At 40.8% G+C, this 27,328-nt stretch overlaps 2 protein-coding genes across 7 annotated transcripts in view; one reads left to right on the top strand and one right to left on the bottom strand.

Annotated features, from left to right (window-relative positions):
- The window catches only part of LRRC17 (leucine rich repeat containing 17), a 37,290-nt gene extending 12,288 nt beyond the window's left edge, over window positions 1-25,002 (bottom strand). The window contains exons 1-2 of one of the 3 annotated variants that reach the window (XM_030826694.1): window positions 24,287-25,002; window positions 21,483-21,852 (exon numbers count right to left, since the gene is read on the bottom strand). The gene's annotated coding sequence lies outside the window, so the exon portion shown is untranslated. Of the gene's footprint in view, window positions 1-21,226; window positions 21,343-21,482; window positions 21,853-24,286 lie in introns of those variants that run through there. The other 2 variants (XM_030826695.1, XM_030826696.1) reach the window with 2 other exon arrangements.
- FBXL13 (F-box and leucine rich repeat protein 13) overlaps window positions 1-27,328 on the top strand; it is a 271,872-nt gene that overhangs the window by 143,842 nt on the left and 100,702 nt on the right. For all 4 annotated transcript variants that reach the window (XM_003268180.2, XM_030826693.1, XM_003268179.3 and 1 more), the window contains 3 exons: window positions 1,909-1,961; window positions 8,266-8,366; window positions 21,413-21,542. In XM_003268180.2, coding sequence (XP_003268228.1) covers window positions 1,909-1,961; window positions 8,266-8,366; window positions 21,413-21,542 — 284 coding nt within the window. The remainder of the gene's footprint in view (window positions 1-1,908; window positions 1,962-8,265; window positions 8,367-21,412; window positions 21,543-27,328) is intronic.

The following is a 27,328-nucleotide window of genomic DNA, read 5'->3' as shown; positions in this document are numbered from 1 at the left end:
TCCTGCACGTCTTGGCTCAAATGTTACCTTTTCAGTGAAAACTTCCTGTTCAGCCCTATTTTAAATCACACTTCCTCCCACTTGTTGGGTGCTCCCAATCCCTTTGTCTTGTTTTATTTCTTCTCCATAGCACTTATCACCATCTGTCAAAGTAGATACGGTATTTAACTTCTTTTGTTTACTGTTAGTCTCTCCCCACTAGAAAGTAAACTCCTTAAGGGAAAAGATTTTTTGTCTATTTTGTTAACTGCTATATTTCCTTGATAAGTATTTGTTGAACTGATGAATTATTCTCAAATAACTATTCTGGCCAGGCGCGGTGGCTCATGCCTGTAATCCCAGCACTTTGGGAGGCTGAAGCAGGCAGATCTCTTGAGCCCAGGAGACCAGTCTGAGCAGCATGGGGAAACCCCATCTCTGCAAAAAATACAAAAATTAGCCAGGCATGGTGGTATGCACCTGTAGTGTCAGCTGCTTGGGAATGGGAGTGGGGGCTGCTGAAGTGAAAGGATGGCCTGAGCCTGGGAGGTTGAGGCTGCAGTGAGCCAACACGGTACCACTGCACTCTAGCGTGAGTGACAGAGCAAGATCCTGTCTCAAAGAAACGAAACAAACAAACAGAATAACTATTGTATTCTGTAAGAACATTTATTTCTAAACTTATATTGCTTGGAAAATCTATTTTCTCCTTAATAAATATTATTGAGGACTTCCAGGATGTGCAGATTTTTAACAATTGTTTTCATTTTTTAGAATTCTGAAAGTATTTCTGGTTTGCATATATCACTTAGGGTGCAGTCCATTCTTGGCAAAGGAATAAATGTTCAAAATGGATTTATAACCACTAACATGTCTGTTGTTATTAGCGTGGGGCTATGTGGTTATGAGCAGCAAATGTGTTTTCTATTTGTTGTGACAGTTTGAACACCAGAATCACCCTCTTGCCTGGAGTTTTCCTGCTTCGTGGGGTCTCCTCCTAGAATGCCTTCCCTTTTCTTTGCTTCAAGCATTTCTCCCAATCACTGGTTTGTGTAGCCTCCCTAGCTGCTTCTCTTCTGTCTCAGATTTGGAGTTTTACTTACTGTCCACTGAGATTCAGGGCGCTGGTTGTGAAGCACTTTGCCGTCTAGCTATTTGTATACGTGTCTCATTTTCTCTGAGAGATTATAAGCTGTGCACTGGCCTCTGGTCCCAGAGCTAGTCACTTAGCCTTTCTGGCCCTCTACTTTTCTATTTATATTTCATTATAAATTTTATATAAGTCTGACCTAAAAAAAATCATGTCAACTATTCTGTTTATTATTATAGATGCTGAGTTATTTATGATATACATGTTGAAGTATTTGGAGGCAAGTGTACTGGTGTCTGCAACTTACTTTGAAATGTATACAAAAATAAGATGATTGAGGGATATATAGGGAGATGAATGAGTGAGTGGATATGTGATAAAGCAAATACAGTAAAAGATAAATTAGAATCCAAGTAGTGGCTATATAGATATTTATTGTACAATTCTTTCCACTTTTGTGTATGTTTGAAAATTTTCATAATAAAATGTTAAATGAAAACAAAAAAATAAAAAAGCAGGGACAAAAAACCAGGTTGGTTTTCTTCAAGTGCTTTCAAGCTAAAAGCTCTAAGTATATAGTGTTTTTCCCAAAGTAATATTTTTCTCTTTTCCCCTTACTCCTATAATCCTCAAACAATAATAAACGTGTCTATATATTTTAATTCTGAAGCCCAAAAAAGTCATTTTTCTGGGAAAAGAAACCGTATACTTAGAACATGTTACTTGCCAAGGTTTTTGTTTGTTTTCTGATGAATACATTGCATTCAATGTAGGATAGAAAAACTTTGTTTAAACATTTGCAATATGTAGTTTAGTGATGTGTAACTTATTTGATTTAGGCCACTGTAGGAACTTGCAAGAGTTGAATGTCTCTGACTGCCCAACATTCACAGTGAGTATAAGCAACCATTTTTACGGCTGTTTATATAGATTGACTTGCTACATTGGGGTGCCAATACACAGAATAGATGCTTGTGTGCTTATTTGGGATTCAATGTGGAAAAGAGCAAAACTATGTTAAACATTGACAAAAAATTTTACTCCATCTGTACAATGCTAATATTAATCATGTAGATGTGGCCGGGCGCGGTGGCTCACGCTTGTAATCCCAGCACTTTGGGAGGCCGAGGCGGGCGGATCACGAGGTCAGGAGATCGAGACCGCAGTGAAACCTCGTCTCTACTAAAAAATACAAAAAAATTAGCCGGGCGCGGTGGCAGGCGCCTGTAGTCCCAGCTACTCGGAGAGGCTGAGGCAGGAGAATGGCGTGAACCCGGGAGGCGGAGCTTGCAGTGAGCCGAGATTGCGCCACTGCACACTCCAGCCTGGGCGACAGAGCGAGACTCCATCTCAAGAAAAAAAAAAAAAAAAAAAAAAATCATGTAGATGTATCCTCAGTGTTGGAGCCTCTGGCAAGTAGAAATTCTTCAATGACTACCCAAGATGAACTGTATTTATATTTAATGGTATGTGTGTATGAGACAGAAAAAAATTGGGCCCCAGTAGACATGATAGGCTCATTTTATCTTCATGGCTATCAACAGCTGTACCAAAGAAGATGGAAATGAATATGTTTCCCTAGTTTCTTTCTTCCTGGTTCCTGTCTCCAGTCTTTCCCTCTGTCCCCAACCTGTCTTCCATTCTGTGAGCACTTTATGCTCTTTGTAAAAGGCAGATATGACTACTTCACTCTCATCTTCCATCAGCTACACACATTCCCGTCATCTACACAACTGGATAAAGCCAAAGCTCTTCAATGTTACTCTACCTTGAAGACCCTCTGTGGATTTGCCTCTGCCTCGCTTTCCAGCCTCACTTGCTTCAGTTTCTGTGTACGCCCTAATTTGCAGTGCCTACAGCTGCTGAGTTTCCTCTTCCTGCATGCTCCAAGTTGCTCCTTGCAGTTGTGCATTTGCTCTTTGCTTAGAATGCCCTTTCCGTTTGTCCCCAAGTGGTGCTTTCCTCTTTATCAGGCTTTAAGTCTTATTATCACCTCTTCTACCAAGACGTCACTGGCTCCCAGGGCTGGGTTCACTGCTGCTCCTCTAGGTTCCTATGATAAGTATCCTTAACCGTAGGGTTTTGGCTTCCTCCACTGGCCTAAGAGACCCAAAGGGCAGGAGATGTGTCTTATTCTTTGTGGTAGTCATAGCACAACAGCACAAACTTTAGCATATTATATTCGATAATATTTAGTGAATGCAACTATCTGGAGATACCAAGCAGGCAATGGACAACATTGACTAGAATTGAGATTCCATCTTGGGTTGACATCTATGTATAAGTCATAATTAACTTCATAAGAGTGAATAAGATCAACTTAGAAGGTATGAGAAGAGGAGCAGACTTAAAGTTGAGCCTTACGGAATGCTAACTTTTAGGAGCAGACAGAGGATATTCAGAAGGAATAGTAAGAGAAGTAGGTTGACAATGAAGAGGTATCACCAAATGAAAGTTAGTAAAGAGTTTCAGAAGGAACAAAGTGAACAGGTAAGAAAAGGACTGAACAATACATTGTAGATTTGAGAATCAGAAGGGACTGCCAATTTTTGCTACAACAGTTTCAGTGGGATATCGGAGCAGAAATCTACTTGCAATGAATTGTGAAGTGGACAAAAGGTGAGAAGGTGAGGCATTAGGCATAAACTGATCTTTCCAGAAAAGTTTCTTAGAGAGTGGTAGAAGGAAAACAGGGGCAGGGAAATGGAAACAGGTTTATAAAGGATGATGGAGAGTCAGCTGAAGCAACTCATGGAGCAAGTCCCTAAGGAAACAGGAGGGAATAGGAGGAAAAGCCTGGCTGTGGAATGCCAATCACGAGGCACCAGCTCCACCAGGAAGGCCAAGCCCTCCTCGCTGGTGAAAAGACTGCATGAATTGGCCCCTCCCTGCTACCTCTCAGCCTCATCTTTCTAGTTTTTTCTTTCAAAATTCTACTCTGTTTCAATACTGAACCACTTGGAGCTCCCTGTTCATGTCATGCTATTTCATTGTGTCCTTCAACTTGTTTTTCCATCTGCCTAAGTAACTACTCTTCCCTCCCCACCACCCTAGCCCAACCTGGCTAACACCTGTTCATTCCTTAACACACTCTTCAACGCTATTGGGTCTTTCCATTCTCTTTTTTTATTGACCTTTAAAAAACAGCTTTATTGAGATATAATAAATTTATATTTATAGTGAGATTAAATTTACCCACTTAAAGTGTACAATGTCATGGTTTTGGTAGTTTTACAGAGTTGTGTGACCATCACCACAACCAACTTCAGAACATTTCCCTCACCCCTAAAAGAACCCATGCCCATCAACAGTCACCTTTCATTTTCTCTCAACCCCCAGCGCTATGCAATTCTATTCACTTTTGACACTTAATTTCTAACTTAATTTAATTTTTTTTTTTTTTTTGGGATGGAGTCTCACTCTGTTGCCCAGGCTGGAGTGCAGTGGCGCCATCGTGGCTCACTACAACCTCCACCTCCCGGGTCCAAGTGATTCTCCTGCCTCAGCCACCCAAGTAGTTGGGATTATAGGCACGTGCCCCTGCACCTGGCTAATTTTTGAATTTTTTTTTGTAGAGATGGGGTTTCACCATGTTGGCCAGGCTGGTCTCGAACTCCTGAGCTCAAGTGACCCACCCGCCTTGGCCTCCCAAAGTGCTGGGATTGCAGGCGTGAGACACTGCACCCAGCTGACAGAATTAATTTCTCCCTCTCCTGAGCTACATATGGTCTCAGTACTTCAACACAGATACTTCACACTATGTATTACACTTACATTTACATATATATCTCCCGTTTTAGAACTGAGCACTTTGAAAATCCTCCTTTAGTAATTTTTCGCCATGAAATCCATCGCGCTATTTCCACAGTAAAACATCTTTTCAAAACATGGAAGGCATTATGCACAAATAGAATGTGTACAGAAAAATGTTAAGACCCTCAGAACTCCTCCACTCCTTACCTCAACACACAGATTCAGCATTTAAATTAGTTGTTTAATCCCTGTCCAGCAGAACATAAAGAACCACCCTAGACTGTAAACTAAGCATCTTCTCAGTGGCTTGTACTTTAACATAAATAAGCTGTTTCTTTATGTTCAAAAGTACCCTTAAGGGTCATCCGCAAGAAATGGAGGCATAGACAGACATGTCAAAGATCACATCAGAGAAAAAATTTTCTGCTTTCTCTGGTCGCATTCCTTCTCCACCAGCAAAATGAACGTGGGCTCCTTCATGAAGAAAGATTTTAAATCTTGACTACTACATTCTCCAGATGTCTGCCTGTGGTTATAATGAAGTTATTTGTCAAATGGATTTACTCTTTCTGTGGATGTGTTAGCACCTACTATGTTAAATGTGTTCTGCAAGGTGTTGCAGGGAATTAAAAAATGAATCATTTTTCAGTTCTTGTCCTCAGGGAGCTTCAGTTCTGTACTTGAGTAAAATATCATATTCTTTGAGTTTGGCCCTCTAATAGGGAAGTCAAAACAATGCCATCTGCATTGAATTTGTTAACATCAAAGTCTTGTCCGATTTTGGAGTCTAATAATATACAGGGCTGATAATTTTATCCAGCTACATTTGACTATTGTTTTTCCCTTTGAGACTGGGACACAGGCTTACATTTAAGGAGTTGGGTAACAATTCATTCAAAGAGCTTTGATTTCTAAGCTTGTCTTATGAAATATATTACATTCAGAAGGATTTGAGTACATTGTGGACAAATTCATAAGTCATTCTGCAATGTAGGTACTCAGTTTTTGCATTTATGTGTTAAAACATTTGGGGATTAAATCTTGAGTTCTTTTAAGTACTAAGAATGGGAGTGGTCTAAATTTGTTTGGATGTTCAAGCTTCTTTAGACAGGAAAATGTAGAGAATGCATTACCTCCTCATCTCAATCTGAGAATGGGAGCGGTCTAATTTTGTTTGGATGTCCAAGCTTCTTTAGACAGGAAAATGCAGAGAATGGATTGCCTCCTCATCTCAATCTGAGAATGGGAGCGGTCTAATTTTGTTTGGATGTCCAAGCTTCTTTAGACAGGAAAATGTAGAGAATGCATTACCTCCTCATCTCAATCTGAGAATGGGAGCGGTCTAATTTTGTTTGGATGTCCAAGCTTCTTTAGACAGGAAAATGCAGAGAATGGATTGCCTCCTCATCTCAAACAGAAAGTCAGATTTCTTTATGGTACATGAAGCTACTCCACCTTCCTCTCCCTGGTCCCCACATTTTCATCTTCTTTGTGGCTGCCTCTCTGAGGATATTTAAGTGAGCTCTTTCTCCTTTCCTTGCCCCATCTCATTTGCATTTTGCCAAGGTCTTTCAACAATTGTAAAATCACTTTGATACTTGATTGGCATGCCGAACGTTTTCAAAGACAGATTTTCATTGTATTAAAATACAGTGCCACACATTATGGTTATTCTCTCGATTCTTTTTGGAAAAATTTTACTATACACATTTTATCTATCCACACCTATTCAAATCCTTCATTCTGGTGATGGGGCATCTAGAAAAAATGCTGACAGCTTGAATACTATAGTTAAGGTAGTGTTTATCAAAAGCTCTGCACTGGCCTCGCATGCAGCATGGGTGCATAGAACCTTCCCTATGGCAGAATCACAGAGATTTACAGCTTCAAATAGAATCTTGTGTTCTCTTTAAGGTATGGTTTGCTGCCCCTGTAAATCAACCAGTTCCTATCTGAATGTGACGGATGCTTTGACCTGCAGGATTTTATTGTTTTAAAAATCCATGACTACTGGAAATAATAATGAATGGAATGTTTAATTTTTTTTTTTTTTTTTGAGATGGAGTCTCGCTCTGTCGCCCAGGTTGGAGTGCAGTGGCGCAATCTCGGCTCACTGCAAGCTCTGCCTCCCAGGTTCACGCCATTCTCCTGCCTCAGCCTCTCTGAGTAGCTGGGACTACAGGCGCCCGCCACCACGCCCGGCTAATTTTTTGTATTTTTAATAGAGACGGGGTTTCACCGTGGTCTCGATCTCCTGACCTCGTGATCCGCCCGCCTCGGCCTCCCAAAGTGCTGGGATTACAAGTGTGAGCCACCGCGCCCGGCCATGAATGGAATGTTAAACCTCAATGATCCTGCTGAAAATAAGCTTTTACTATATTTAGTGGTGTTAGGAGTGGCCATATTTCTGATGCAGAATTCTTCTCAGAACCACATCTTCTAACCTAGTGATGATTTACCTCTTCCAGACAGATAGATACCTGCAATGGTCTATTCTTTTCGGGACTGATGTAGCGTCAAACATTGCATGCACCACTAATACTTAAACTGGCTGCCTTGTTGATGTTCCTGGGGAGATTCATCAATCATTAAATAAAAACCTGCTGCTACTCATTGTATTTTCTATAGTGTTACCTATACAAAAAGCAGCTTGTTGCAATCAAAGCTTGCAATTCATCTAGTCTTGTAAATTTCAGTTTAGAATCTATGCTTGAAACCTCTGTTTTTCTGTCTCTCTTATTTCATGGTCCCACTACTCTCTTACTTCAGTTTTCAGCTTTCTGGGGGAAGGATGCTTGAATCTTTGAGATCCTCACCCACCCTAATCCCAACATTGAATCTCCTGCCCAACTGGTATGTGGCCTATATTTTATTTTAGCCATCTCAAACTTACTATAAATCTGGTGAAAATCTGTTCAGCTATTTAAAATATTTAGTTAACAGAACCACAGAAGCTTAATTACACACATATCTATGTATAAATGTGTATGTGTATAAATATGGACTGTTACTAAAGTTCCATTGTCGAGAGTGTTTAGTATTCCTATCTTTCAGAATAATTTTAATAAGTTTAAAATGGGTCAGTTTTTAATTGCTTTCCTGCATATGAAGAATCAGAAGTGTTTGACACTTTGACATTTGAGCTCAAATTTCTTGTGACAGAGTTGAACTTGCATGGGTTCACATTTTAATGAAGTGTCATTGTGATGGAATGAGACTTGATTTCCAAGGAAAGGGAAAAGGAGGGAGTAATGATGCTTTGAGCAAAAGGATTGGCTTCTATTTAATTTCATTTCAACCTAATAGCAGATAAAGAATATGAAGAAACCAACTCTTGCATGTATTTTTTTTCTGGAACAGGAAGAGGGATAATAGAAAGATAATGAGGAAATTGCAAAGCCTGCTATAATTTGATAAGCATCTTCCCTCTGTTTTTCATGCAGGATGAATCAATGAGACACATTTCTGAGGGCTGCCTGGGGGTCCTGTATCTCAATCTGTCTAACACAACTATCACCAACAGGACGATGCGACTCCTGCCGAGGTAATGTTTGTGTTATTTGTATGACACTGAAAATAATTATGCTCCCGAAGTCTCTGGCTTGCTCTAGCATTCTGCAAGAGCAGTGCTTCCTTTATCAACACTCCGCCACTGTGGCACTGCTATTCTGATAAGGGGTCTGCTGCTTTCAAGTCCCTAAGGTGGTGCCTGAACTGGTCTGCCTTGGCTAGCATTTTTGGCACTCTTATAGCAGTGTGCCCAGTAGCTTGAGTTAGACTTTGCCTGTTTCTTTCTGGTCCCCCATTCTGGGCATTCGAGCTATCTGGCCCATACATTCCAGTCTGGTGTCTGGGACCTTTTTTTTTTTTTTTTTTTTTTTTTTTTGAGACAGAGTCTTGCTCTGTCGCCCAGGCTGGAGTGCAGTGGCATGATCTCAGCTCATGGCAACCTCCGCCTCCCGGGTCCAAGCGATTCTCATGCATCAGCCTCCTGAGCAGTTGGGATTACAGGTGCCCACCACCACGCCTGGCTAATTTTTGTATTTTTAGTAGAGATGGGGTTTCTCCATGTTGGTCAGGCTGGTCTGAAACTCCTGACTTCAGGTGATCTGCCCGCCTGGGCCTCCCAAAGCGCTGGAATTACAGGCGTGAGCCACCACACCCAGCGGACCTCTTTATAATAGAATGCCAATATCATGATTACCAAACTTTGAACACTTTTGTCCCAGATCCCTGTTCCCATGCTCTGGCTACCTGTTGAGACTCCCACTGCCTCTAGGGAGCTTGACACTGGTTGTTTTTTGACCGTTTATGGAGTGTTGACAACATTGGACATGAATATTGCTTCTCTTTTTTGGAGGAGAAGGGACAGAATAACAAAAGAGTTGACAGAATATTCAAATTTATCAAAAATTTTTCTTTTTAGTTTGTTTTCAAACAGGGTCTTACTCTGTCGCCCAGGCTGCAGTGCAATGGTACAGTCATGGCTTACGGCAGCCTCAGTCTCCTGGGTTCAAACAATCCTCCCACCTCAGCCTCCTGAGTAGCTGGGACTACAGGAGCATGCTACCATGCCCAGCTAGTTTTTGTATTTTTCTGTAGAGATGGGGTTTCATCATGTTGCCCAGGCTGGTCTCAAACTCCTGGGCTCAAATGATCTGCCCACTTGGGCCTCCCAAAGTGCTGGCATGAGCCACCATGCCTGGCCCAATTATTCTTTATTTTCATTACAGAAAGGCCAGTCAGGAAGGGTATATGATCACACTAGGAGAGATTCAAATTTGACTTTGGAGAACATTTCTCAGACTATTGTGAAAGAATGAACTATTTTTGAGAATATAGCTTTTTTAAGCTCCTTTGAAAAATAACAGTGATGAGACATTTAGAAAAGCTTACACAGGCCAGGCGCGGTGGCTCACGCCTGTAACCCCAGCACTTTGGGAGGCTGAGGCGGGCGGATCATGAAGTCAGGAGATCGAGACCACGGTGAAACCCCGTCTCTACTAAAAAATACAAAAAATTAGCTGGGTGCAGTGGCGGGCGCCTGTAGTCCCAGCTACTCAGGAGGCCGAGGCAGGAGAATGGCATGAACCCGGGAGGCGGAGCTTGCAGTGAGCCGAGATTGCGCCACTACACTGCAGCCTGGGCAACAGAGCGAGACCCCATCTCAAAAAAAAAAAAAAAGAAAAGCTTACACAGAAAATTCTCGATGATAATTTTCTTTATCTTCTGACTCTAACCATTTTCTGCAAATGTGCCAGCCTAAGAAGTGACACCATATTTTCTATTTATCCCACTAATTAAGCTGCCACATTTTTAGTCAAATCTATAAAGCTTTCCCTTTGAAATTTCTTCTGATACTCTTAAACACAGAGAGTCTTCCTCCTGCCAGGCATTTAATATACATTTGCTTATTTTAGTGTGTTCTTGTATTTTTACTTAAATATATAATCAATCTAGAATTAATCTTGGTAGATGAATGAAGCGATGATTTAAATCAGGGGTCAGCAAACTACAACCCATGTGGCCCAAGGCCTGTTTTTTTGCAGTACATAAGCTAAGCATAGTTTTACTTTTTTTTTTTTTTGAAACGGAGTTTTGCTTTTGTTGCCCAGGCTGGAGTGCAATGGCACGATCTCAGCTCACTGCAACCTTTGCCTCCCAGGTTCAAGCAATTCTCCTGCCTCAGCCTCCCAAGTAGCTCGGATTACAGGCATGTGCCACCACACCTGGCTAATTTTGTATTTTTAGTAGAGAGGGGTTTCTCTATGTTGGTCAGGCTGGCCTCAAACTCCTGACCTTAGGTGATCCGCCCTCCTTGGCCTCCCAAAGTGCTGGGATTACAAGTGTGAGCCACTGCGCCCAGCCTAGTTTTACATTTTAAATGTTGTTAAATAGGGAACAAATTATTTGAGCATCATTTATTGAACAAAATTTTTATCAAATGATGTGTGATTCCTTCTTATGTATCTAAAATTCTTTTTATTTATTTATTTTTTTGAGATGGAGTCTTGCTTTGTCACCCAGACTGGAGTACAGTGGCACAATCTTGGCTCACTACAACCTCCTCCTCCCAGGTTCAAAGCAATTCTCCTTCCTCAGCCTCCCGAGTAGCTGGGATTACAGGCGCCCACCACCACGCCTGGCTGTTTTTTGTATTTTTAGTAGAGATGGGGTTTCACCATATTGGTCAGGTTGGTCTTGAACTCCTGACCTCGTGATCCGCCTGCCTCGGCCTCCCAAAGTGCTGGGATTACAGGCGTGAGCCACCACGCCCGGCCCTAAAATTCTTATACAGGCAAGAAATACTTAAAACTCATTACTTTCTGACATTTTTCTGCATGTTACTTTATCTGTGTTCTTGTAGTTATTTATGTCCATTGTATCTCTATGGTGAAAATGCTACTGCACATTTTTTCCCAACTGTGTGTTTGGTGACCTCTCATTGATAGCTTGGAATTGGCCAGTATGGAAGTATTCTATACCATGGAAAACATCAAACACTACAAATCGGGGCTTGATTTATTGTTCAGTTGATTGTTTAGACTTAAAGTGATAGAGGACACAATGAATGAAGCAAATTAAATTTAAAAGTAGGTCGTGTCTGTAACCACGACATTGTGAAATAGCACAAAATATTGAGGAAATATTCTCTCAATACTTGAAAACTATTCTTTGATTTAGCAAAGAAGGCATTCACATCATTGCCAAGCAGATTTTGGACATACTTCTTTGACATATATCACTCGTGTCTTATTAATGTTAATAAAATAATTCATACTGGAACTGTAATCATTCTTCAATTTCTTTTTTTTTCTTTTCTTTTTTCTTTTTTTTTTTTTTTTTGAGACAGAGTCTTGCTCTGTCGCCCAGGCTGGAGTGCAGTGGCACGATCTCTGCTCACTGCAAGCTCCTCCTCCCGGGTTCATGCCATTCTCCTGCCTCAGCCTCCCAAGTAGCTGGGACTACAGGCGCCCACCACCACACCCAGCTAATTTTTTTTTTTTTTGTATTTTTAGTAGAGACGGGGTTTCACTGTGTTAGCCAGGATAGTCTCGATCTCCTGACCTTGTGATCCGCCTGCCTCAGCCTCCTAAAGTGCTGGGATTACAGGCGTGAGCCACCGCGCCCAGCCATCATTCTTTAATTTCAACCATTGTTTGGCTGGCTACATTTATAAGAGTTTCATTGACAAAAGTCAATGAAAACATTGTGTGAGAATGGATTGGCTACGTGGAATTAACAGTAAAGAATATGGTATATTTTATCGTTTGTAAGTTGCATGCTACACATCCTTTATATCCGCAAAATAGTAAAATATAAAATTTTATAGTAAATGCACATACATTTATATGCATACTTTTTTTGGAAAGCCAGTTGTTAGATACTTATCAGTAAACCAATAATTAAACTAGGAGCTAATTTATATTTTTTCATTTGCATGATTTGATTTCTTTCCTTTTAAAAGTAATAAAAAAAATACAGTCATGAAATGACTTCTAAATAAGAATTTGGGAAAAGTTTGTATAATTTGATAAGTATTGTTTTAACTTTCTAAACCAACTATTCTATATTTGCTTTCCTCTTTCACCCAGTGATGTTTATTTATTTATTTATTTAATTTTGTTTTTTTTTTTTTGAGACAGTCTTCCTCTGTCGCCCAGGCTGGAATGCAGTGGCACGACCTCAGCTCACTCAACCTCTACCTCGCGGGCTCAAGCAAGTCTCCTGCCTCAGCCTCCTGAGTAACTGGGATTACAGGCATCTTTCACCACACTCTGCTAATTTTTGAATTTTAGTAGAGACAAGGTTTCATCATGTTGGCCAGGCTGGTCTCAAACTCTTGACCTCAAGTGATCCACCCACCTTGGCCTCCCAAAATGCTGGGATTACAGGCGTGCGCTACCATGCCTGGCCTTGACCCAGTGATATTTAGAGCAAAATTTTTGGTTCTAAGTAGTTGAAGTTTCTTAAGTTGAGCTTCTGCTTTTAATTAGGCACTCTGGTCAAGAAATATGGACTGAATTATTTCTACTTTTTGGAATTTATTGAGATTTCTTGGTAGACTAGTTTATAATTTCCAAAAATCATCCGTGGATGCTTAAAACACAGCTTCTTTTATTTTTTATTTTTATTTTTTTTGAGATGGAATCTTGCTCTGTCACCCAGGCTAGAGTGCAGTGGTACGATCTCGGCTCACCGTAGCCTCCACCTCCTGGGTTCAAGCAATTTTCCTGCCTCAGCCTCCCAAGTGGCTGGGACTACAGGCATGTACCATAACACCCAGCTAATTTTTGTATTTTTAGTAGAGACGGGGTTTCACCACATTGGCCAGGCTGGTCTCAAACTCCTGACCTCAGGTGATCCACCCACTTCAGCCTCCCAAAGTGCTGGGATTACAGGCATGAGCCACTGTGCCTGGCCCAGAGATTTTTATAGAGAACAAAATTTCTTTGTGTATATACATATAAATTCTTGACACATCATAATAATAGTGATATATTAGTTGCCTATTATGATCAAGGTTTTCTTTATTTTGATGTTATTTTACAACCTTATTAACAAAGGTTAATAAGCATCATGTTTCATTAGAGATTATAGCATTTATTCACATAAAATGATATTCTTTATGCTGGTTGATGTTTCTTTGCCTTGAATTCGTTTTGTTTTGAGACGGAGTCTCGCCCTGTTGCCCAGGCTGGAGTGCAATGAAGTGATCTTGGCTTACTGCAACCTCCCCCTCGCAGGTTGAAAGGATTCTCCTGCCTCAGCCTCCCAAGTAACTGGGATTACAGGTGCCCACCACCACACCAGGCTAATTTTTGTATTTTTAGTAGCGACAGGGTTTCACCATGTTGGCCAGGTCAGTCTCGAACTCCTGACCTCATGATCCGCCTGCCTCGGCCTCCCAAAGTGCTGGGATTACAGGTGTGAGCCACCACGCCCAGCCTGAAGTTTTTAACTGCTATCAACATAGTTAACCTTTGTTTTCTTTTGCTTGTTCTTTTTGTGGAATAACTACATTTCTCTGTATTTTTAACCTTTGTGATACGGGATTTTAGGTTTGTCTTTTATATGTAGCATGTAGCTAACTTCTATTTTTAAATTCATTCTCTTTGCCTTTTTAAGAGAGCCGTTTAAAAGATCAATATTTATTGTCAAAATTGAGTGTATGGGCCATGCGTGGTGGCTTGCTGTAACCCAGCAGTTTGGGAGGCAGAAGTGGGCGGACTGCTTGAGCCCAGGAGTTTGAGACCAGCCTGGGCAACATGGTAAAACTCCATCTCTACAAAAAAATACAAAAATTAGCGGGGTGTGGTGGCATGCACCTGTAGTCCCAGCTACTCAGGAGGCTGAGGTGGGAGGATCATTTGATGATGGAGGTTGAGGCTGCAGTGAGTCGTGATTGTGCTGTGACAGAGTAAGACCCTATCTCAAGACAAAAAAAAAAGTGAGTGTATGGTTTTATTTTTATCATCTTGTTTTATCTTTTGATTTTTATGTTACTGCACTGTACTCAGTATTTCTGTCTTTTGCTCTGTGAACTATGTTTACTTGTATAATCTGAAGGTATTCGAAAGGTACATACACATTCTGTTGTGTATTCTAATTAGTGGCTATTGGCATGTTTTTAAAAACATACTTTAACAGGCATTTATCTAATTACCAAAGTCAAGATGAAACAATAACTTTTGACTCCTCCTGTGTTACACAATGATCTAATACATTTCAATTGTCCCTCTATTTGTCCCTTGAACTTGACACCCCTGCACACCTACTCCCCTGTATGAACACACATAGTATTTGTGGGTTTTGCTAATCATTTAACTTTCTTTTTAATATTGAATTGTAGTGTTTGCACTTAATATTGTAATTATATTTATAATGAGTATGTAGTCTTAACTCTAGGCCATTCATTGATGGTCTTTTTTTCTCACAACTTACTTATTCTTTAGCCTTGATTTTGATTCATCTGATGATAACTGGAAATATAATTTTAAAAATCTTTTTTCAGTAAAGATGCATGAGAGTCAGATATTTTAGCCATTGATCTCTGAAAATGACTATTATCTTGGAGGATAAACAGAAACTTCTCTTCATGTGGAGTTCCTGAATCATGTTCTGTATTTTATCTTTAAAACCCTAACATTTTAGATATTGGTCCATAAACTTTGATATTTCAGGTTATAGAGAGTCTGAAGCTAGCATGATTTTTTTGTTCCTTTGTTGGTAACCTATTTTTTCCTGCTAAGAGATGCTTGCAAGACTTTCCTTTTCTCTGAGAAATTACAGACATTTCCAAGCTTAATTGTGTTCCTTCAATTAATTTTTCCTGGTACCTTTTAAACCTTTTGAACACTAAAATGTATTTTTTCTCAGCTAGGGAAGGCATTTTTATTCTTAATGCTTCTATGCATTTGTTCAGAGTTTATCATAAGAATCTCCTTTTATTTTTAGATCCGATTTTATTCCTGTCCTTCAAAGTTGTCTCTTTCATCATTTTTATCTCTATATGCCTTTCCATTAGCATACTGCCTTCTCTGTAGCAGTAATTCTTGAAGTACATTTTAGGAACAGCAGTGTTCTGGTAAATGCTTAACAACTGGCTGGTGGCAAGGGTGAGGAGAAGCACCAATTTCTAGTGTTTACTGATTTCTGTGGTGTAAATAATTCCACTGTGGCCGATTTTAAGCTATCAACACAATGTCACTGAATGTGGAGTTGGGAAGAGATGCTAACAATCAACTCCCATGAGCTGTGCAAGCTGGCTCCAGTGACCACTGCAGGAGGTCCCTGAGGTTTCTCTAACACTGCTTCAGGAATTCCTTAAGGTCCTCCAGTCCTGTAATATTGAATACCACTCAGTACTTTCTTTAGGCATTCTGTACTGTGATATATAAGTGTGTGTATATATGTGTGTATGTGTATATATATGAATATATGTACATGTATGTATGTGCATAAACATAGAAAAAGAGTATTATAAAATCCATAAATCATTGGTGAAAATCTGAACTTACAAAGTAGATGATTTGGGAGCCGTTTTTTTGTTTTGTTTTGTTTATAGAGGGGGCCTTGCTCTTTCACCCAGGCTAGAGTGTAGTGTGATGATAGCTCGCTGCAGCCTCACACCTCTGGGCACGTGCAGCTAAATCTTAAAAATCTTTGGTAGAGACAAGATCTCACTATGTTCCCAGGCTGGTCTCAAACTCATGGCCTCAAGCAATCCTCTTGTCTCAGCTTCCCAAAGCGCTGGGGTTACACAGGCATGATCCACTCTGTGTGACCCAGGGTGTAGTTTATATCACATTACAAATTATTTTTTAATTTAAAACATATTTATTTTCAATTATACATTGAAATAGCTTTTTTTCTCCTTAGAAATTGAAGGTAATATGACAGCTATGCATATCTTCTTAGGGACATTTATTTTACAAATGAAGTTATACCTTTAGTAGGCAATAGATAGAAAAGTAGGACCCAAAATAAGAATTTTGTTTGGCTTTTCCTTCTAGTTCTTGCCATTGAGAGAATATTCAGAATAGATACTACTTGATACTGATTTTTTTTGCCATATAAAAAAGTATACTAAGTTATCTATGATAAAAATACATTTCATAATGATTCTCTGTTTTTGCTCTATTTTCCATTGTTTCAAATATGCTTGGATATGCAAAAATGTTCTTGAAACTGTAAATAACCAGAGAAATGTTGGTTGTTTCTGCTGTCATTCTCTCTTCATTGCTTTTAGTATTTCTTTCCAAAAAAAGCACTTGCCAAAAGAAAAATGTAATTTGTTTGTCCTTGGCAACAATGATTTGCCAGCTTTTTATTTGAATATTTTTTCTCACTTCTTTGGGGACTTGTTCAGTTTTCTAAAGTTGAAAATGAGGGCTGCCTAAAGCTCATGCCCATTCCAGGAAAGTTGTTGCCTCTAAATATTTCCGGAATTAAACACTTTCTATGTATTCCTATTGTCACAACCTAGGTGGCACTCTCAGCACCTCATCTGGCACAGTATCCTGGTGGTGCTGCCTCTGGTCTCTCCTCCCTTCAATCTGCTCTGTCTCACGCTACAAGAAGTGTCATCCTGGAACAATCTTCTTATCATGTGTTTGACATGCTTAAGGTCTAGGTTCTTCCCTTACTCTCCGTTAACATTATCCAACCAAACTTCTCTGCCTAGGTTTCCCAAGAGAAGCCCTTAACTCCAGTCATCTGATTGCTGCATGCTTCACATTCTCTATAGCTGCAGTGCCTTTCTCCTTCTAATGGCTAATCTACAGCCTTCACACCTTAAGTCTCGCCATCTACCAGAAGTCTGCAGTGATTTTTCCTTTTCCTGAATTATAATAACAACATTCATTCACTTGTTCACCATGTATTGATCAACTAGTATGTGCAAGGTGTTCTCACTGGGCATACAGTGCTGAGTAAAGCTATTATGATCTTTGCTCTTTAATTGAGTCTTAAATGCTATAGTGGAGTAGTATCCAATTGTTTTTTATATAGATGAATTGACCTTTCAATTGGCTTGGAAATTTCTTATTGTCAGGAACTATCATGATCTATAGTCTCACCAGTGCCCATCAAAGTGGGGCAGACAGAGTAAGCTGTTGTCTTGACTGGACAACTTCAAAGTCCACCCTGTAAATAGAAGGCCAGATCACTCCATTTAGATTTTCTGCAGAATTCTGTTACTTGAAATGCCTCTGTGAAACCAAAGAGCCCAACACTCAACTCAAAAGAATCCACATGCAAATTCCCTCTTTTACAGAGTAGGCCTTGTCTTGGTGATTTTTTTCGGAGAATTTTTTATTTAAATACCTACTTTTCCATTCATCTTAGTAGTAAGTCCTTCAGGTGTTAGAAATTTAACACAAATGACTTCAATTCTTTACTGGGAAAAAAACCCAAAAGAAAGGAGAAAAAAAATCTTTATAGTTTCTATAAGAATTGTAATTTCTCTAAAGATTATAGTAGTAGCAGAAAAATAAATAAATCACAAAGAGAGGACTCACACTCCCCCAATAAGAAACAGTTATCAAATAATTAGAAAAAGATAAAAACAAGCTGTAGACATTGACTCAAAGCAGAATTAGAATTACCAAGTGTTCTCTGGGCTGGGAAAATGATGAATCAGATCTTACTCATGTAGGGGACACGTGTCTTTGCCAAAATTCAGAATAAAGAGTATCAGTATTGCACAAAATTTGCCACCTGTGATTTTGCTGTCAACTGACACTTTTCCCATCCCTAGCAGCTTTAAGTCTGCAGAACTGTAAATCCCTAGAAAGGCTTACAGGGCCACTCAAGATTCCTGAGCTTTGCCTTCAAACTGATGGTTCCATGGGGTTCCACTGTGAAAAGAGCTATCCAGAGATTTTCAATCCAGGAGTCACTTAGTCTAATGAACAGCCTCTTTTATCTAAACCAGGAGCTCTTAGCTGGGGAGCAGTGGATTTCCCCAAGAGGATCAGGGCTAGAATTCAGGAGCTCCATGAATTTTAATGGGGGATGTAAAAAACTCATCTCAGATAGGTGCAGTGGTTCACGCCTGTAATCCCAGCACTTTGGGAGGCTGAGGTGGGCGGAGCACCTGAGGTGAAGAGTTTGAGACCAGTCTGGCCAATGTGTTAAAACCCTGTCTCTAATAAAAATACAAAAAAAATTAGCCAGGCGTGGTAGCAGGTGCCTGTAATCCCAGCTACTTGGGAGGCTGAGGCAGGAGAATCACTTGAGCCTGGGAGGTGGAGGTTGCAGTGAGCCGAGATCAAGCCATTGCACGCCAGCCTGGGTAACAGAGCGAGACTCCGTCTCAAAAAAAAAAGAAGAAACTCATCTCTACTTTTATTAACTGTAATTGAAATGTAGGTAAAAACTACAGAAGTATTAGCAGTCTCTGGGACATTTTTACTCATATAAATCACAAATATATTCTTATCACATTTCATTGTTATAAGCATTTCAAAATATCACTGATACTTCACAATCACAGCAGTTATTAGAACTGCCACAAAATCTTATTTAATATGTTAATAAAGAAGCACATATATTACTATTCTACTCATTTGTTTTTTTATTTGATAATTGTGTATTTCAATATAATTGGCTGTTTTTGTAATCTTACATATTTTATTTTATGCATTTAAAAACATTATGCCAAGAAAGGGGCCAGAGACCCTAGCTGCCAAAAGCCAAAGGTGTCTGTGACATTAAAAAAAGTTAAGAGCTCCTAGCTCAATTCTCATTTTTGATATTTGTTAACTGATCACATGGATTTAAAGAAATTGAATACTAGGTGTAGATCAGGGTATACATTCAATGTGAAATCCTTCAAACTCTTGGAATTATTGTATGCAACACTCTTGGAGGTAAGTATCCATTTCATTAAATGGAAGAATAATACAAATTCCATAAAAATAGTGAATGTGTTACTATCATTTCACATAGTAGCAGCAATAATATTACATATAGTTTTAAATCTTCTATTATGTCCGTGATGATTTTGATTGTTAAAATCACCCTCAAGATAATACTGTTACTTCTGTATTCTCATTTAATTGTCACACCTTTAAAGGGAACAAGCAGATCAGATTACATCCATGTTCCAGATGAGAAAACTGAGGTTCAGGAAAGCTGGAGGCCCCACAGTTGATCAGTGTAAAAAAAAAAAAAAGATAATATTTTAATCTCCACTTAACAAATGAGAAAACAATCTCTGAGAGGTTAGGGAGGTTGCAGCAAGTGTCAGGGCTTGGATTTACATCTCATTTGGCTGGATTAAAAAACCTTGTGTATTTTGCATTGTGTCATGCAGCCTGCCTCACAACTCCTTTCTACAGATTATAGAGCTGAAGGATTGCTAGAAATGACACCCTGGTGCCCCTCTCCCCACCCCAGGAAAATTGTACTCAGTTGAATCACAGGGTGTACCCAAGGGAGAGGAAGATAACGCATTTCCAAAACTTTAGCACAGCTCAGTCCACTCGACAGCCCCAAGAGAGGGGGCGTGTCTTTGGGCCTGCTTTCTCCTTCAGGCCCTGCCCACCTAGTCACTGGTGAGTCCAAAGCCTTCCCCGTTGCTCTGTCAAATCTCACGTACACAGCCATTCCCAGATCGGAATGTGTGTTCTGAATCAAGTAATTCGCTATGGAATGCAAATCATTATATCATATAGATGTGTTTTTCAAAATCTGATTAATGGTCAGTGCTTGTATATCTTATTTCCCATTTATGGTAAACTTTATTCACCTGTGTGATTTTGAGAGGCAGAGAAGTATTTTCTCCTCTCTTTTCATTCTTTTTGCTTTCTAATTTCCTATTAAGCTGTTGCAGGTCACAAACTAAGAGCATGATTGCTAATTCCATTAGAAGAGCAGGCAGTAGTGGGAGTCCTTGACCTCTTAAAAAGTGCCAGGCTTTCCGGGCACAGTGGCTCACGCCTGTTCCGAGCACTTTGGGAGGCCGAGGCGGGTGGATCACCTGAGGTCAGGAGCTCGAGGCCAGCCTGGCCAACATGGTGAAACCCTGTCTCTACTAAAAATACAAAAATTAGCTAGACATGTTGGCACGCGCCTGTAATCCCAGCTACTTGGGAGGCTGAGGCAGGAGATCACTTGAACCAGGGGATGGGGGAGCGGGGAGGAGGTTGCAGTGAGCCAAGATCTCACCATTGCACTCCAGCCTGGGCAACAAGACGGAAACTTCGTCTCAAAAAAAAAAAAAAAAAAAAAAAAAAGTTCCAGGCTTTGGAGGGCTTGGGAAATTGTCCACAGAGTGTCCTCAAACTGCGAGCCCTCATATGGTAGTACAGGCTCATCCTAACTACCCTCCTTTTTTCTAGAAGCTGTCATTTTGGTTATTGTGGTAATACCATATTTAATCTGTTTCAACTCCAGCGAGATTTATAGTCTCTGATGTTGCTTTTAATTCTTCTTATGTGTTGCCCGCTTATTTGCAAACTGGTCTTCTTAATCCATGCTTAAACTCTGCATATCAATTAGTCTTTCTTCAACTATAATAATGAAACTGTCACAAACTCATGCATATTTAAACCTATTTTTTAAACTCATTTGCTTATCAGATCTATTTTAAGAGCATGGTTATGTTCAGTTTTGCCTTGTCCCAAATCCTCACTCTCCTGTAACAGTCTCCATTTAAATGTTTAGAAAGGATTTGTCCTTTTATATATTTTGCACATTATTTTGGTACTGCAGAGATAAAACCTAAAAGCAACAATAAACTCTGCAAATTTGGTTTCACTTCCAAACAATATGATTGCCTCCCCCACCTCACACACACCAAAAAAGCTTTATCCCAGTCAACTTTCTTAAAAATCTAGGCAAATGTTATTGAATTATTAATACTTTCACTTGAAATATATTACAATTATGTGTTACCTTATATAACACTGTAGTCTCCTTTAATTAACAGGTAGAGAGTTAACAGTAAAGTTAAATGTTGAACATCTGCAAGAAGAAGAGTTGAATTTACAGTTTTCTTTGTCATAGTGGCTTAAGAAAGATTTGAGAGAACAACTGAAGTATAATACTTTCCTTCCTCTCTTTCTTGCCTTGTCTTTTCAGGCACTTCCACAACTTACAGAATCTTAGTTTGGCTTATTGCAGACGGTTCACAGACAAAGGCTTACAGTACCTGAACTTGGGGAATGGATGCCACAAGCTCATCTATCTGGACCTCTCCGGCTGCACCCAGGTTTGTCTTTCAGTCTTCTCTTTGCTGTGGTGTGTGAGGAAGTTCTCCAGAGAACGGGCTGCATTCAGCCCTCACGTTATACTAATGCTGTGCACGGACTGCAGCACACTTTTCAGAGGTTTTAAATTACATGGCCCCAGCTGCTGAAATTTTCCCCAGGATCGCTACTATAGGCTCTTGGCTTCCTTCCACTGGAGTGTCACACAGACAAACAGGCAGAGCTCATTGGATGAGGAAACGGACCACTTTTGTGGAGACAGTCTGAGCACAAGTCTAAAGCAGAGTCCAAGTCCTAAAAACTCTGGAGTTGCTACCAAGACACAAACAAAGAGAATGTTTTGAGGGAGAATTTTGCACGGGATTCCTGAAAAGTCAATTAACTCCCACATGGGTTTTTTTGGATAAAATGCTATAAGTGATAAATAGGAAAAGAAAATACAACAAAAACTCATAATTTAAAAAATTGCATTACACCTTTGGGCTGAGTAACATGAAGATTTGAGATCTGCGTGGGAAAATATTTTAAGTTTGAGGGAACAGGACTTGGAAAGTTGGGCAGAAAATTGGATCAAGTTGCGGAGGATAGGGCATGGCACTTTGGAAGTAGCTACTGCCTCATTGATAGTTTCTTCTGCTTTAATTTCAAAAGATTTAAGCCATAATTCTTTTAACTTATTTTCTTCTTCCTCTCTGTGTATTTTATTAATTTGGTGTCATAGTATGTTCATTATTCTATGAGAATAATATAATAGCACAGGTGAGAACTGGCTGAAATATTGATAGTTATCATTTCTTGAGTCATTACCGTATGCCAAGCATTGTGTTGAGTGCTATACACAGATCAGATTTACTTCTGATACAATGCTGTGGTGGTGTGTATTTACTATGCTTATTTACAAATGAAGAGACCAAGGCTCAGGGTGGTTGAATAAGTTGCCCAAGTTTGCACAGCTGATGAAAGCACATAGTACTAGTACAGTTTTAAGCATCTGTTGGTAGATACTGGGGCAGGCAGAGTTCCCTGGGATAGCAAGAAATACAGGGGCAGCACGGGTTTCTCCCCCAGGGTTCTTGAATGGATAGAATTCTTACCTAGTCACCTCCACTGACATCTTGTGGTATCCTGATGCACTGGGTGGTCTGGAGGGAGTTGGGGCAAGGAGGGGAGGATTCTAAGTTAGGGCTGTAAACATCTACCATTCATATTTGTTTAAAACTGATCTGCTGATGTGTAGCTTTTTAAACATCAACATCTACCATAACTTTATGACTGAGATGGCACTGACGTTCTCCTCAGCATGACTGAATTTTAGACTGGCTTCTTACTGACTCTAGGCCCTGACTTCTTATTTTCTTGTTTCTTAGAGCATTTGTTTTAGAAAACTTGGAATTGTAAGTTTTTTCTCTGCCTACCTTGAGATGTCTTTTTAACAAAAGCTTCTTGACAGTTTTACAACTCAGGAAAGTCTTCCTCAACGACCTGGGATCTATCCCTTTGATATATAATCATCAAAGAAGATATCCGTCAGTTCCTGTGGGTGGGTAGAAGCCTAACTTTGATGGGCACCAGTTAGCAAACGCCAGTGGCCCAATCACAGAGAAAAATTCTTGCAAACTCAGGAACAACTTAATGTGCTTGACATATCTCACTGATAAGCCTCCCCCTTAACTATAAATCCTTCACTACTTTTCTAACTCTCCCTTGTGCTTAAACCCTCCTCATGGTATGACTTACCTCCTTGTTCTTCTCAGTTTCTCAATTACCATGAGGCAATTATTGTAGCAACAACACACAAATATATACACAAGTGTCCTAAGGATAAATATTCTCAGACACAGTAAAGTTGAAATGAGAGGCTTCAAATCTATGACCGACTGCCCAGATATGCATACAAAACACACATAATTGGAGGAGGTGGAGCAAGATGGTGGAACAGAAGGCTCCACCCATTGTTCCCTGCCCAAGGACACCAAGTTAACAACTATCTACAGAGAAAAAACACCTTCGTATGCTTTTAGGCTGGGCGCAGTGGCTCATGCCTGTAGTCCCAGCATTTTGGGTGGCTGAGGCAGAAGGATGACTTGAGGCCAGGAGTTCAAGACCAGCCTGGGCAACATGGTGGGACCCACATCTCTACCAGAAATGCAAAAAATTGGCCAGGCATGGTGGTGCATGCCTCTGGTCCCAGCTGCCTGGGAGGCTGAGGTGGGAGGATTGACTGAGCTTGGGAGGTTGAGGCTGCAGTGAGCTGTGATCCCACCACTGCATTCCAGCCTGGGAGACAGAGTGAGACCTTGCCTCAAATAATTAAGTAAATTTGTTAATGCTTTTCTCTTGCACACCTGTATTTTGTTAGGAGTGTTGGCTGTCACCCTTATGGGTGAAAAAAGGTATTGTACCTTTCTGCCCCATGGTACTAACAGGACAGAGACCTTAGGTGTCTAATAGCTGCTTGGTGTTGGTAAGGGGCAAGGGGAGCAGTGCATGGGGATTCACATGGTGTCTAAGAAGGTGGCATCCAGCAGGGCATAGACTCTGTTTTCTGTGACAAACTGGAAAACAGAGATTGGAGCCCGAGCCACCCTGAAGCACACACCATGCTGAGAGCTTTTCCCGGGCATCGCATACAGCACTCCGTGTGAATAAAGACCCCCTCCCCCCAAACACACAAAGAAAAAAAAAAAGAAAGAAAAAGAAAAAACACCTTCATAAGAACCAAAAATCAGATGAGCAGTCGTCGTACCTGGTTTTAACTTCATATGGCTGAAAGAGTCACTGAAGAGATAGAAACAATAGTCCTGAATCGCCAGTGCCACCCCTCCAGCATGGTGCAGAGAGCCTTTCTGGGTGCTGGGGAAGGGAAAATACAGCAATTGTGAGGCATTGAACTCAGTGCTGTCCTGTTGGATCAGAGAGGAAAACTGGACCAAACTCAGCTGATGCCCATCCACGGAGGGAGCATTTAACCCAGGCCTAGACACAGGGGAATTGCCAGTCCCAGCAGTCAGAACTTGAGTTCTGCAAACCTCACCACCGAGGGCTACAGTGCGCTGTGCCTCCAGGTAAACTTGAAAGGCAGTCTAGGCCTTAAGGACTGTAAATCTTAGGCAAATCCTAGTGCTCAACTAGGCCCAGAGACAGTGGACTGAGGGGTACATGACATACTGAGACACGAGCTGGAGCAGCCAAGGGAGTAGTGGCATTGCCCCTCAACCAGCCCCAAGCCGCACAGCTCATCAATCCAAAAGAGACCCCTTCCTTTCCCTTGAGGAGAGGAGAGGTAAGAGTGGGGAGGACTTTGTCTTGCATCTTGGATACTAGCTCAGCCATGGCAGGATAGGGCACCAGTCAGAGTCATAAGGCCCTTGTTCCAGGTTCTAGCTCCCAAGTTACATTTCTAGACACACCCTGGGCCAGAAGGGAACCTGCTGCCTTGAAGGAAGGGACCCAGTCCTGGCAACATTCATCTCCTGCTAACTGAAGAGCCCTTGGGCCCTGAATAACTAGCAGCAATACCCAGCTACTGGGACCTAGCTGTCCCAGGTGAGGCAGCATTCACCACAGGCTGACTTAAGAGCCCTTGGGCCATAAGAGAACATCATTGCTAGCCTGGCAATACTCTTCATGGCCTGGGGTGGCGGTGGCTACAGGGTAAGGTTCCTCTACCTTTGGAAAGGGGTGGAAGAGTGGGAAGGACTGCATCCTATAGTTTGCATGCCAGCTCAGCTGTAATGCAGTAGAACACCAAGTAGACTTCTAAGGTTTTTGACTCTAGTCCCTGATTCCCAGAGGGCACCTAAGGACTCACCTAGGGTCTGGGGGACCTCACCACCCTGAAGAGAAGGACACAGGCCTGGCTGGCCTTGCCACCTGTTGATTATAGAGCCCCAGGGCCTTCAGCGAACAATGGCAGTAGCCAGGAAGTGGTTACAGCAGGCCTTGGGCAAGACCCAGTGCTATGATAGCTTCAGGTCTGACCCAGTGCAATCATAGTGGTGGAGGCCACAGGGGTGCGCTTGTTTCACTCTACCACCAGTTTTGGGTGGCTCAGAACAGAGAGAGAGAGACTCTGTTTGGGAAACAGAAGGGAAGAGAACAAGAGCCTCTGCCTGGTAATCCAGAGAATTCTTCCAGATCTTGTCTCAGACCATCAAGGTGGTACCTTGACAAGTGTGCAACAACCACAGCATTACTGGGCTTGGGGTGTCCCTTAAAGCAGATACAGCTTAGATTACAACACTCAAGTCCTTTCAAATATCTGGAAGGCCTTCCCAAGAAGGATGGCTACAAATAAGCCCAGGCAGTGAAGACTACAATAAATACCTAACTCTTCAATGCCCAGACACCGAAGAATACTGGCATCAATATCATCCAGGAAAACATGACCTTACCAAATGAACTAAATAAGGCACCAAGGGGCAATCCTAGGGAAACAGAGATATGTAATCTTTCAGAAAGAGAATTCAAAGTAGCTATGTTGAGGAAACTCAAATGAATTCAAGATAACACAGAGAAGAAATTAAGAATTCTATCAGATAAATTTATCGAAGAGATTGAAATAATTAAAAAGAAACAAATTCTGGAGCTGAAAAATGCAATTGGTGTATTGAAGAATGCATCAGAGTCCTTTAATAGCAGAATTGATCAAACAGAAGAATTAGTGAGCTTAAAGACTGTTTGAAAATATGCAGTCAGAGGAGACAAAAGAAAAAAGAATGAGTCTTTATAGCAGCATGATTTATAATCATTTGGGTATATACCCAGTAATGGGATGGCTGGGTCAAATGGTATTTCTAGTTCCAGATCCTTGAGGAATCGCCACACTGTCTTCCACAATGGTTGAACTACTTTACAGTCCCACTGACAATGCAAAAGTGTTCCTATTCCTCCACATCCTCTCCAGCACCTGTTGTTTCCTGACTTTTTAATGATCACCATTCTAACTGGTGTGAGACAGTATCACATTGTGGTTTTGATTTGCATTTCTCTGATGGCCAGTGATGATGAGCATTTTTTCATGTGTCTTTTGGCTGCATAAATGTCTTGTTTATTGCAGCACTATTCACAATAGCAAAGACTTGGAACCAACCCAAATGTCCATCAGTGATAGACGGGATTAAGAAAATGTGGCACATATACACCATGGAATACTATGCAGCCATAAAAAAGGATGAGTTCATGTCCTTTGTAGGGACATGGATGAGACTGGAAACCATCATTCTCAGCAAACTATCGCAAGGACAGAAAATCAAACATCGCATGTTCTCCCTCATAGGTGGGAGTTGAATGGTGAGAACACTTGGACACAGGGTGGGGAACATCACACACCGGGGCCTGTTGTGGGGTGGGGGGACGGGGGAGGGATAGCATTAGGAGATATACCTAATGTAAATGACGAGTTAATGGGTGCAGCACACCAACATGGTACACGTATACATATGTAACAAACCTGCACGTTGTGCACATATACCCTAGAACTTAAAGTATAATAATAATAAAAAAAAAGAATGAAAAACAATGAAGCACACCTACGGGATCTAGAAAATAGCTTCAAAAAGGCAAATCTAAGAATTATTGGCCTTAAGGAGGAGGTAGACAAAGTTTATTCAAAGGGAAATAACACAGCCTGGCCAACACGGTGAAACCCTGTCTCTACTAAAAATATAAAAATTAGCCAGACATAGTGGTGGGTGCCTGTAATCCCAGCTACTCAGGAGGCAGAGGCAAGAGAATTGTTTGAACCCGGGAGGTGGAGGTTGCAGTGAGACAAGGTTGTGCCACTGCA

This window comes from Nomascus leucogenys, chromosome 13 (assembly GCF_006542625.1).
Source record: "Nomascus leucogenys isolate Asia chromosome 13, Asia_NLE_v1, whole genome shotgun sequence".
Taxonomy (NCBI): Eukaryota; Metazoa; Chordata; class Mammalia; order Primates; family Hylobatidae; genus Nomascus; species Nomascus leucogenys.
The sequence above is the reverse complement of the archived record's forward strand: the minus strand, read 5'-3'. Positions and strand labels throughout refer to the sequence as shown.